Raw genomic sequence first — 12406 nt, 5'->3', positions numbered from 1 at the left:
AGTACTTCGACCTTCGATTCAGAATCTGGTCTTGTTTATACCCATATAAATACTCTCTGCTTACTTCAGAGCTATGAGTGTTATTAAACACCCTTTCCTCTGAAAATACATTTGTATATTCCAAATGCTTAGAAGTTCTAGATGTTACGTTAAAGCTTATTATCTAAATGTAAACAGAAGTCTGTATCTACAAAATATACATCCTGCTCAATTTCTCCCCTTGTAGTTGTTTTAAATTTTTACAGAGGTAAAACTTGCATAGAACAGGAAGGAAAGTGCCAAATATTTTATAATTCCAGTGCAGAAACTTAACTCTCCCCCATACATGACATTTTTGAGATGGCTGAAGAAAAAGGGAACAAGGCACTGACATCAGGAACTGAGAAACATGAGCTGAGTTTTAATCTAAAATTAAAGACAGCATAATGGGAGCATTACCCTATCATTAATTGTCCATGTGCCTCTAAAAGAGCATTGTTTCCATTTTAATGATATCAACTGTAGGCCTATCATTCTTTAATAATACTAACCCTGTTTTTTGTTGCAAGGTCAGAAATGTCTGTACTTTGTGCAATTCTGAAGGGTCCTGCATTATGTGCTTCTTAAATCACACCTTGAAAACCTCAGCATTTTAGAAGTACTTTCATACCTCTGTCAGACATTCATATTTACTTATTAAATGAAAACTAGACTTTTTTTCCTTCTTCTGACAAGACTATTAATACTAAGATTTTGTGCCTGCAAATCACCTAAAGGTCTTTCCATAGCTTGATCAGCTCCTGGGGCTAAAAATTTGTCAATATGAACTTCAGCCAGAAAAATAAGCAGCTATTAACCTACAGCAAGAAAGAGGAGGCACCTATTTTAGAAGATGAGAAATAATGGAGGCGACTAACATTAATGAAGAGTTCGGTGAGAGCTGAACCTGGATGACACAGGCTTGATTTACACTTCAGCTGCTGGCTCCACTCTTAGAAAAGCCTGTGGAAATTACAATGGCTAGCACGAGCCTGTGTTTTTATTTTGGTAAAGCAAAACAATACATCCCTCTGCCTTCCAACAAAGAGTGAACATCGAAGCCTCTAGTTCGACAGCTGTACCCCAGTGCCCATTTGTGTCATGCCAGATGTCACCACTGCAGTCTCCGCTTGTTTCCTGAAGGTCTGGCATAACCCACTGATCTTCAGGGACAGGGGTCTGAGAGCACAGCAGGGCACTTGCATCCTTGGTGTGCACGGAATGGAAACCTCTGGGCCCTCGTATCTGCCCAGAACTTTCTCTCCCTGCACGTCCGTACAGGACAGAGCGCCAGCCCTGCGCCGAGCCTCAGGACACTTGGCAATTCCCACCATGCACAGCCTTCCTCTGCAAAAGCCACACAGTCCCTGAAGCTTGTTAAGAGCCCAACAGGCATAAAACATGCAGCTCTGGAGTACACCACCTCCACTGAACTGATTTCAAATTGCTGAACAATGCAACACATTTTTAGAAGTTGAGGATGAATATGTGTATACGAAATCTGGTGTCTATTTATATTTCAGTATGTCAGAATTACTCCTGTATGGACTAAAATGTTTTGACTGCTGTCTCATCTAACGTCTTCTCATTATATCATATTTCTAGTCCACTCATGCTCTTAACTCCATTGCTCAATTCTATTCCCAGTTATTCAGTATAGCCCCATAACAGACATGACTGGCAGAAGAAGTTAGCCCTTTCCCTTAACTACCCCTGGTTTTATTCCTTTTACTACTGCATACGAACTTTTATTACTCTTATGTTCTTTTTTTATGGGACTTATGGAGGAATAAGAATGACACAGATGGCTTCTTGAGCCAAAGTAAAGCTTTTCTCATCTCCCGAGCTACAGCATTTCAAAAAGTAAAAGACAGAAAGGGATTTTGTTACACAGGAGCTGGTTAAATACTGCAGACTGGCTAATAACAACCTTCTGTTGTTTGTGTGAGAAAAGGAAGTCTCTCTTCAAATGAGAGGGAACTGAATGTTTTAAGTCTCCCCTGAAAAGCAGAGCCGTAAATGAGGACTTTCTCTAGAGTCACAAGAGATTCAGTAAAAAGCTTTCTTAAAAAAAATTCCCCCTTCCCCCTCCCAGCGTGGCTACAGAAATCTGGGACAAAGGTCCTCATGATTATTCAACAAGTTAGAGATATGCAACCAACCACAAGATTAGTGAATCATAAAAGCAGCAGCACCAAGCCAAGAAATTAAACAAGTTTAACACTGAAAACCTGCAAGTATGTGAAAGGCCACAGCTCTTGCAAAACTCCCTCAGAAGCATTAAAGGGAAAAAAAAAAAAAAAACCGCCTCAGTGCATGATGTCTGAGCAGACAAACATTACCTCCCACAGACACAAAACATCTGCCAAACCATACAGAAAACGGGCCAGAACTGCTGGGGAGTCTCAGCAAAATGTTAGCAGCTCCTGTTTCTTACAGGTTATACGACTCCTGGATGATACCGATAGCTCAAGACATTTTAATTTACACCAAGCCAAAGCTCCAGAGACAAAGTACTGGCTGAAACCATGTCTAAGCCAGGTCAACCATTGTATTGAGGCACGGGAACAAAACCCGTACGGTCACCTGTGAACGGGACTGCCCCGAGATGCCGCCAATTGCCTTACGCTGCCCTAAGAGCACCTCAGCCTTTCACAACAGTGCATTTCAGCAACGACCAGGGTCTAGAAATTCAGAGCAGCTTTTCTCTCGAGGAAGACAGCAGTTCTTTAGAAACAGGCGAGGCAATGCCTTGTGCCACTTGTCAGAATCACTCAAGCCCCTGCTGCTGTCCATGTTCACGGGAAGTTTCCAACAACTCCAGCGTCACCATTTCCATGCCTCCCTGTGCTGGCACGGCTCCTCTCCCATGCTCCCTTCCTCACCCCAGTCTTCCTCCTCCTGAGGAAGATTTCCGTGCTCAGATCAGCTTATGGTGATTAAGTACTCACATCCATCATTATCCAAACACCCATCATAACCCATTTTGCAAAGCAAGGAATAAAGGCAAACACAGTTCCAGCTCTGTAAAACTTCTCCACAGGCACAAACAGGCAATGGGACTGTACAAATGGCTTGTAAGCCTTCTGAAAAAACTTATACATGTTTTGAAATTCAAGTATTCCTCAAAATCCATTTCCTTGTATCTTAAGTCAACCAGCACCTGTGGGTCTATGCAGCTTCCACCTGAAACAAGAGGCACCATCAGCACAGCTTCAACTTTGTTTGGTTGCCCTGACCAGAGACTTGACTCGAGAGGTGTATCTGAGCAGACGAGAACCTGACCCGTCCTGGCAGGTGAGCGGGGAGACCAAAGCAGTGGGCACGACCAAAGCAGAGGGATCGTGGGCACACAGCCAAGTTCAGCATCCTTTTGGACACAGCATCAAACCAGGGCTCCGCGACTGCTGCATCTTGCACAACTCAGGGTGACTTCTACCGCCTTTTTTTTCCTTTCCCCCCAAAGAAAGAAAACAAACCCTTTTGACCTGAGTTCAAAGAGACATCTCTGAACCACCGAGTGAGCTGAACCCCTTGTCCCTGTCCTGACCCTTGCTCCAAGCCACTTGTACAGATACCAGATGAAACCCATTAAGCAGTTACCATACACATGCCATACTAGTTAAGGAAATGCGCTGCACTTGGAGATAACTTTTGCAAGTGGAAGGGAACAGAATATCTCAAAATAAATGTAGCATGCCCGATTTCACAGAAGGGCGATGCCCAGGCTGGGACCCTAGGCCAAGGGAAAGCACCGGTGCTACGATAACCACACGCTTTTCCCTGGCACCCCCCGTGCAGCCCGCCCGCGCCTCCTGCTGCCGGGGGGACCCGCTCCCGCCGCCGCCCCCCGCCGCCCCCCGCCGCACCTCGGTGACGATGGTGGAGCGGTAGACATCGCGGCTGTACTCCCAGCCGTCCAGGCACGGCTCCTGCTCCAGCGACCCCAGCTCCACGTCGGAGCCGGGCCGCAGCCCCAGCGCCGAGAAGTTGGCCAGCGCGGCCAGGCGGTAGCGGCGGCAGCGGCTCGGCGCCGCCCGCCCGCCCCGCAGCTCCAGCGGGATGCTGGCGTTGCGCCACTCGCCGCTCAGGTTGGCCCCGCGGGGCACGGCGCACCGGTGCTCGGGGGTGCCGGCGAGGAAGACGATGGAGAGGCCGTTGAAGCCGTTGGGGACGATGCTGGCGCTGAGGAGGAAGAAGACGAGCCGCTGGAAGCGGCCCCACTCGCCCAGGAAGGCGGTCACCTCCTCGTAGTCGCGCATGGCGCGGCCGAGCTGCGGCCGCCGCTACCTGCGGGCCCCTCTGGCGCGGGCAGGAAGCGCCCGCCCCGAGCCGCCGCGCAGCCCGCCGAGCGCCTCGCCATGGGCCGGGCCTCGCCGGCGGGGGGAGCGGCCGGGGGTGGGGTTTGCCGGCGGAGGCCCCCTCAGGTGGGGCCGGTCGCTGCCGGCGCCGCGGGGGAACCGCCGCGGTCCGGTCCGGCCCGGCCCGGCCCTGCCTTGCGCGGCCCGGCCGCCTCGGCCCGGTGCAGGCGGCTCCCGGCATGCCCTTCGCCCGCCCGCTCGGGAGGCGCGGCGGGGGCTCGGCCCCTGAGGCGAAGGCCGGGCCTGGCGCCGGTTCCAGCGCTCTGAGCCCCGGCGCCGCGGGGGGAGTCGCCTTGGCCGGGCCGCCGTGCCTCGCCTCGCCTCTCCGCCGAGCAGAGCAGAGCTGAGCCGAGCCGAGGCGGCTTTGCGAGGCCTGAGGGAGAGAGGGAGAACCCAGGCCTGGCTTCAGCCAGCGCCTCGGGCTTGTGTTGACAGCAAGGGCTGAAGAGGCAACCCCGGCGTGCCGGGAGATGCCAGGCCATGCACAGAGGCCTGCAGGCAGCAGCTCTGCCTGCTCGTACCGGTGCTCCCTGCCTGCCGAAGCAGGGCTCGGCTGCGGGCTCTGGGCAAGCATTGCTCTGGCCCCGGGCCACTTTCCAGCTCCCCGCGAGGCGCCTGGCCCAGGCCGGGCTGGGTGGCATGTCCCCTGCTCTCTGGTGACTCCTTGTCAGAAGCAGCCCATTAATACAGGCATCAGATCCCTTATTTACTGCCCAAAGGGTTCAGAAACCGGGTTTGAGATGAATTGAATCAATATTCAGCTGCCTGCAACCCCCAGAGCTTAGCTACATGTTACAGGTGAACCAGCCCAGGGTTCTTCGGTAAGGCCTTGGTTTGGGTCGTTACCACGTATGAGCCAAGAGCCTTCACCCACAATCAAAGGAAAGCAGCTTTCTGCAAGTCCAAGCATTAAATGGTTCCTCGCCTTGTTTTATTATTTAATAAATAATACTCTCTTCTTAGGCCAAAAATCCCAGCTCATTACCCAGCGGCACTGTCGTGAAGATCGTGTCTCCCATAGAGCTCAGTTAAGCTGCATGATCGTCACTGCAGAAATTGGCCTTGCTCTCCCTAAGGCTCATTCACATTTCCGACTGGTGTTTTTTGGCTGATATTTTCTCCACCTCTAATTGATAAAAGCCCAATGCGTACCTTTTACAGCATTTTTGAATGCTTGTATTTAAAAAGAGCTTTCATTCCATGTTGGAATTGCACGGTTGTGAAAAATTTCAAAGGTAGGAAATGAAATACACAAAATAGAAGTTTAACCTCAAAATCATTCTTGAGCCTGGCCGGGGTCTCTGTCCAGGGCTTTGCAGGAATGCAGAGTCAGGACTGAACCATCAGAAAGCCAGAAAAACTACACCGTAAGAGTCTTCCTGTGTGGAAGAGCTTATTTTAGGGTTTTATTTTCATACTTTATCCATGCTAAATACATTTTAAAGTACTTCTTGAAACTTCTTTGCACAAAGCGTTAGGAGACTTTATTCTTCAATTACAATCCACGCGGAAAGCAGGTTATACAATGCCAGTGCACATTTTTATTACAATGACGACAGAAGTTAACGAGTGACGATTACTACCGTTTCATATATGCTTTAGCAGATCCAGTAAGCCAGGTGAGGATCAGAGGTTGCACAGAGAGACCCAAGGAGACGTGACAGAGGTGACAGATGAGACACGGCGTAACGGCCCCTGCGGTCAGTGGGAGCGATCCAGCTGGTGCTTCCCTCCCATCCCCAGGTCGGAGCCTTACAGGCATCCCCCAGCTGCGTGTGAGCACACAGGTCCCATACTGAGCCCCGCCGAGTATCTGACACACAGAAAACTCCCTGAAGATTGCACCGCGAGGCTTAAATAGCTCACTAGCAATAAACTGAATGTCTGCCAATAGCTACTAAACCAGCGCTGTTTTCTTCAGCTTTACAATTCAAAAAATAGTAATTCGCCAGAAACTGGCACTCCAGATTCATCCCTGTTTTGATTCTCTGCAGACTGTTGCTCTTTGGCTTTCTTCAGAAATCCCCATGCAAGCAGGGGACAGAAATTCTCCTTGCAAATGCTTCATTAGCTGAAGCAATCTCCTTTTCTCGTTTTTACTATGCTCAGACACCATAAGGCCTTATAACAACATCACATACTTTTCAGAAAGGCATTCCACTCTTGTGAAAGATTTTTTTTTTTAAATCTGCCATTAAAAATACTAAAATGTGACACTAGCTTGAGATCAATGGTATAAGTAAGAAAAATGAAACTGATTAAAACAAGGTATTTAAAAAAAAAAACACAACCCTTTTCCTTATTTAAAATAGGAAAACTAGGTTTTAAGATACTACAAAGTTCAAGAGTACAAAAATATTTACCTTTAGAAATACCCAAGCCTATGATCACATAAGTATCAACTTAATATAAAAATCTTCATAAAAATATGGCCACCTATATTTAACCAAGTCCTCAAACCTGCCCTACACTGATATAAAGGTTTTGTTGAGACATTTAGTTATGTCTAAACAGCTATTCTATAGATTAACTTTGTGATAAGTAAAACCAAGATTAAATACTGCTGCTGTTAGAGAAATTCCAGCTTGAGAAGGGATGAGAACGTCGGGTCACAGGATAATGGTTGCCTCATGCCACATTACATTTATGGCAAAAGCACAACTGCAGAAAGTTAATATGAAAGTAAATAGTATTTCTGCGTCCCAAAGAGCAGCTTGAAATAATTGCACAAGTTCCTTGCATTTAAATGTTATAAAGCTTTATATTTGTGCTTGAACTTACAGGGAGAACCTCATTCCTGTGCCAAGTGCCAGCACAAGACAACTTGCCATGAACTCTCACATCAGAGATGAGACAGTGTGCTTTTGTTGGCCCTTACAGAAGGTGAATCATGGCTAGTTGTTATTTATAGAGGATCAAAATCAGTCTACCAGTTGTGATAGACTTTATGTAGCCAGGAAGTGCAGCCTATAAATAGAAAAATAAAAGGTCTTATACTTTTTTCAAACTCTGTAGTGTTCATAAAACAGTAGTAGCACAACTCTACGCTCTACATTTGAGTTTTCATCCAATCTAGCTTTGCTGAACTTTTAAAAAATGCATACATAACCTGCAGGATTTGAAAAACAAAACACTGGCTTTGCTGGCTTTTTTTTGTTTTGTTTTGAAAAAAACTGTGGTCCCAAATTACCCCTTTTGCATTTTTAACAGCTGCAGGTGAACATCTCCACTACAGAACATCAGCTTTTTGTCAGCATCAAATCCCCTTTAAATTTGTAAAGGGTACAAAGGTTTTGCAGAGGCTTTTGAAACTGCAATGAGCTTTCTCTGAAGGTACAAAACAATCTGGTATATATTCAAAGGAGAAATTAAATGCTTTAGGAAAAAAACCCAAAAGATCTAAAAAACCGCTTGTGCCAATATGCCACGGAAAACCTGAAAGCTAAAACTGCATGGCATGTTTGGACAGGATCATTGACTTGCTAAAGGCCGTGTTTTGAAAGCAGACATGGCCCATCAGGTGGTCAGCAAGCAATAGTCCTTTCTGTGCTAAAGGCTTCTCCCCGTCCCCAAAGACACTGAACGTTCATGAAGCCCAAGGATTTCAGCGGGCTCAGGCTTTATGAAAAAGCATCAGCTTTTACAGGGACAAGTGGATCCCAGGTCCTAGGAAAAGCAAGCGACATCCAAAGATACTCCGATGTCTTGTTTAAAAACCGTGTCCTTACAGTGAAGTCTATGTCTGCTTTGGTACAACTAAATTCTGATCCCACTTAGTCTATCGGGCTTTGATCGCAGGTTTCAGAGGAGGCCAGGATCTTTCGTTTAGGGGCGTGTACTGAGATTTTCAAAGACAGACACCCAGCTCCCCTTCATCCAGTCAGCACGCACAGTGAGTAAAAACCACCAGCATTACGTTTGCTATCATTTTTTTTCTTTAAGCAGCTTTCATTGAGAACCTGACTGACTGGAGTCATTGCTGTATTATTCCTAAGGCTCATTTCTAGCTTACTCCTCGCATCAATCACGTTCAGCACATGCAGGCCCCCTTTTCTCAGCAGGGACTGTATGTGCTGACAAACCCCAGGTATCAGGACACTGAATTACAGACGAAGAGTCCTATGGGAGTAGACAGCATCTGTTCAGTAAACTGTGTATTTGGGTACAGCAGCACAGGGGATAATAACTATGGTGCAGTAGCACTGACTGTTGGGTTTTGTTTGTTTTCCTCTGGCAGAAAATGCATTTTGAGAAGATCTTGTTCTTCTTTCAGCCCCTCTGAGAGTGTGCATCCTTCTTCACAAGGGTGTTACCAGAATTTTAGGACTCTCCTTTGAATTCCTAATGCCAGTGGCTTGTTGCCCATTTCTGAAACTGAAAGCAAGTGAAAGACTGAGAAGCTAGAGAAGGTTTTACAGGGTGTCATCAGACACTTCCCCCTCCAAATTAGCACCGCTAAAATAAGCATGTAACACCACTAATATAAACATTAGAAAAAATGTAATGCTCTGTAAAGTATGCCTTTCCGGATGGCAGAAGTAGTGCAGCAAACAACACTTGGAACTTGAACGTAATTCAGCGACTGTAATTCAGTTACTGCAGTCTGTTTATGCAAGAAGACTGCGAAGGGCATCTGGTTTGACTCTAGGATTTCTAGCTACAGTTCGTCAACTGCAAAGCCAAAAAGCCATAGGTCAGACCTACGAGAAGTCCCTAATTGTGATAGAGAGCAGCATGTCCTTCTCAAGGAAGCTAGCCCGAGAATTCTTCTTATTCTGGAAGCATAATGACAGCTCCTTATACCAACCAGGAATCAGATACAGGCAATTCCAGCTTTTTCAAGCTATTATTGCTTGTAAGGGCAAATTCTGTTCCACGACAAATTCCCACTAAGCTGGATGGTAGCTATGCAGCTGCACTTTGGCTAATTCAGTTTCCCTCTGCTGCTCCCAAGAATTTTCCTCCCATGATCGTTATGAGCAAACACTGGCCATCTCCACTGCGCCAGCACTATAATGTACGTGCACGGATTTCAGTGGAGAGGTTTGCTCAGGGTACCCTAAATAGCAATGGTGGTGGGGCAAGAGAACTATCGTTGCTTACAGCTAAACCAAATAAACCAGGAGAAAAGCTGTCCTGGCATGTCTCTAGCCTCCCAAATGAAAGAGGCTAGAATATTGAAATCCTGTGTTTAATTTGGAGTAGTACCTAATGAACTTACACTGAAAGAGTAAAGTGTTTTGTAATGTAAATCATCCTACTAAATGAGTAGTTTAAATGAAGAGTTAAGGAGAGTGAATGATATAAAAGGATGGAAGGTGTTGGGAGATAAGAAGCAACAGCCTCAAGGTGATGTGAAGGTCAGCCTTGATTTGTGGGTGCCCACTTTCAAGCACATCAGCTCTCAGGTTCAGAGATTCTGGAGAAACTGCATAATGTCAATGTCTGTCAAATGAACAACCCCAAAAAATAATCTAAAGGGCACTTTGAAAGCTTTGATGTTTTGCAGTGGATCTGATGAAACATGTTTACTGATTGTGAAAAGGGACTATGTAGAAAGAGGTCCTGAATTCTTGTGGAGCACGGGATGAATGACAGCCACCTTACCATTTCACCTTCAGCATTTGCTCAAAGCTCTCAGGCAGGGGATTGCCGTAGCTCTCCGGGAGGAACAGGGTAAGGATCCCGATCAGCACAGTCAGGCTTCCCATCAGGATGTATGGTAGGAATCTGTCGTAGGCACCTGACAGAACACAGGACATGACACCAGTACTTATATGCCCACAATCAATGAACTCATGTAAAATTTATATTCCAGACATCGCTGTAATGCAGAATTAATTTGGAATAATTAGCTGAAATCTTCATAAATACCAAAGGTGAATCCAAAACTGAGCTACATCTGGTATCTGCTAGCAAACAAAGGGATTTTTCAATTTTAAGACTACAACATATGCTCTAGGATGGTCACCACCTACCATCAGTTTCATGCCATCCCCCATGTTTGTGTAGCGGCTAATAGGTTTTTTGTACGTTTTCAACTGGGATAGCCAACATCTTTGCAAGGTAACAGCTCTGCTGGGATCACTGCTGGAGTCTTCAGTACTACACTGTCATCAAGAACCAAATCCTCCGTTAAATAATTTAATACGAGGGAATAAACCATTCCCTCCCTCATCAGCTGCCTGGGATTGTGCATCCTGCTGGGCTTGTGCAAAAGAAGGGAAGAGACTGATGGCAGCTGAACAGGCCAGTTACAGACTAATGGGCCATTAACAGAGGAATCCTTAAATACCTTCCTTATTGCAAAGGGAGAAAGCATCAGGCCTCCCATGACAGACAAGAGGCTCTGACCTTGGTCTACTCAGAATATTATTTTGGACTAGAAGGCAGCGGCCCCTGCCAGCAGCCTGAAGCTAGTGCACAAGCGTTTGGGCAGGATGCAGGATCTTCAAGTCACAATAGCAGAGCAATGAAAAAGTCTTTCAGTAAAGGGATTAGCTAGGAGTTAAAGTATTTAAGGTAGAGAAAGTACCAAACTGGACTTGACAGCTTTATTTTTAGTTGGGATAGAGCAGTATGCTTTATAATGTATGGAATAAAGTAGGATTAAAGCGAAGACCCCTGGGTATTTCACACAGAGCCAAAGCTTGTGATTTGATCTCTTCTGTGTTCATGAGCTGGATGAACTGCAAGGTCCTAACTTAGCTGTAGCAAGTATCAGCAGCTGATGAGTTTCTCCTAAAACCTCCTAAAGTTTAGGAAACTATTCTGATGACTGGAACAAGATTTTTTAAAGGCTGAGCCTATGGAAACCTGGGAGGAAGAAAAAAAAAAACCAACAGTAAAAACTTTATCCTGTCTATATCTCTCTCTTATTGTTACCTGTGCTGCAACGGAGACTGAAGACCCTAAGGAGCATTACAGTCCTGCTGTCCCTTTTACTTTACATTTGCACTGTACAAGTATGAAATAAAACAATGTATTTTCATCATTTTTGGTACAGCGTGTTACAGTCACAGTGGAATGCAGAGGTCAGACAACACAGGCGAGCTACAGATAGTAGTCTCTTCTCCCCTTTCCTGGCATGGTGAACCAGCATTAACCCCTTAGTACACCAGCAACGTTCTGCCAGAGTCGGCAAAGTCACGCTCATTTTGTATCAAAGGTCTCAGCAGCAAGCAAAACTCGTTAGGGGCAGGGGAGAGCTGAGACGGGTCTAGTGATGGTAGAAGGAAATAAATCATGTGTGAGCGAAAGAAACAGGAGATTGAGCAGCCCAGACTGAGCAGCCGGTATTCACAGATCCTTCCACACTTAATCCCCTGCTCTCTGTCACCCTTTCCTGTCTGCAACATGAGGGTCATTTCCATGTACTTTTTTTAAAAACAAAAAAGCTTTATCCATTAATATTTGTACAGCACTCAGAATGTGATGGTAATGAGTGTCAAAAAAAAGCCTATGAGGAAATCAATAATTCTGCTTACAGACCAAGGCATGAACAATAAGAAAAAGCAAAACGAATGCCGAGGTGCCTGGCTTAGTAACTCAAAAAAAATCACTTCATGAAGGTCACAATTAAACACACTATTTTGCTGCTTAATCTGTATGTTTTCCATGTATTGCTTTGGAGAGCACAGATTCAGGAGATGTTTGGATTCCTGCCTGCTTCATCTGTTCCTGACGTACCCATCTCGGCATGCGCAGGAAGAATACAATGCAATGAATTTCCTACTGCTAGATTTCCTTACTTGCAAGATCACTTCTTGTCACACTCTCCTGAGAAACTAACCGGCATCCCGGGGTAACACCCATTGCCAAGATGTGTCCAGTTATCATCCCAACCACTCCGCTTGCACGGTTTATAGACACTGTCATTGTCTTGGACCAGCTCGGACCCACTCCGGTGCTGTATGAATGGTGCCTAGCTTCAATAAAGGAAAAACGTGCCTGATTCTTTTGTGAAACCCAAGGAGCTCCGCTTCATTTCTACAGCGTACGAGAATGAACTCAGACCCAAGGCGAGA

At 46.0% G+C, this 12406-nt stretch overlaps 2 protein-coding genes across 3 annotated transcripts in view; both read right to left on the bottom strand.

The window, feature by feature from the left end:
• LOC127021799 (solute carrier family 22 member 5-like) overlaps positions 1 to 4372 on the bottom strand; it is a 28412-nt gene extending 24040 nt beyond the window's left edge. Inside the window, exon 1 of the mRNA XM_050905048.1 lies at positions 3888 to 4372. Within this exon, the coding sequence (XP_050761005.1) occupies positions 3888 to 4280 (393 nt within the window). The 5' untranslated portion in view covers positions 4281 to 4372. The remainder of the gene's footprint in view (positions 1 to 3887) is intronic.
• Positions 4373 to 5770: 1398 nt separating this feature from the next.
• SLC22A4 (solute carrier family 22 member 4) overlaps positions 5771 to 12406 on the bottom strand; it is a 28075-nt gene continuing 21439 nt past the window's right edge. For both annotated transcript variants that reach the window (XM_050905049.1, XM_050905050.1), the window contains exons 9-10: positions 9987 to 10122; positions 5771 to 8753 (exon numbers count right to left, since the gene is read on the bottom strand). In XM_050905049.1, coding sequence (XP_050761006.1) covers positions 8678 to 8753; positions 9987 to 10122 — 212 coding nt within the window. In that variant the 3' untranslated portion in view covers positions 5771 to 8677. The remainder of the gene's footprint in view (positions 8754 to 9986; positions 10123 to 12406) is intronic.

The sequence above is a fragment of the Gymnogyps californianus genome, chromosome 14 (assembly GCF_018139145.2).
Source record: "Gymnogyps californianus isolate 813 chromosome 14, ASM1813914v2, whole genome shotgun sequence".
Taxonomy (NCBI): Eukaryota; Metazoa; Chordata; class Aves; order Accipitriformes; family Cathartidae; genus Gymnogyps; species Gymnogyps californianus.
The sequence above is the reverse complement of the archived record's forward strand: the minus strand, read 5'-3'. Positions and strand labels throughout refer to the sequence as shown.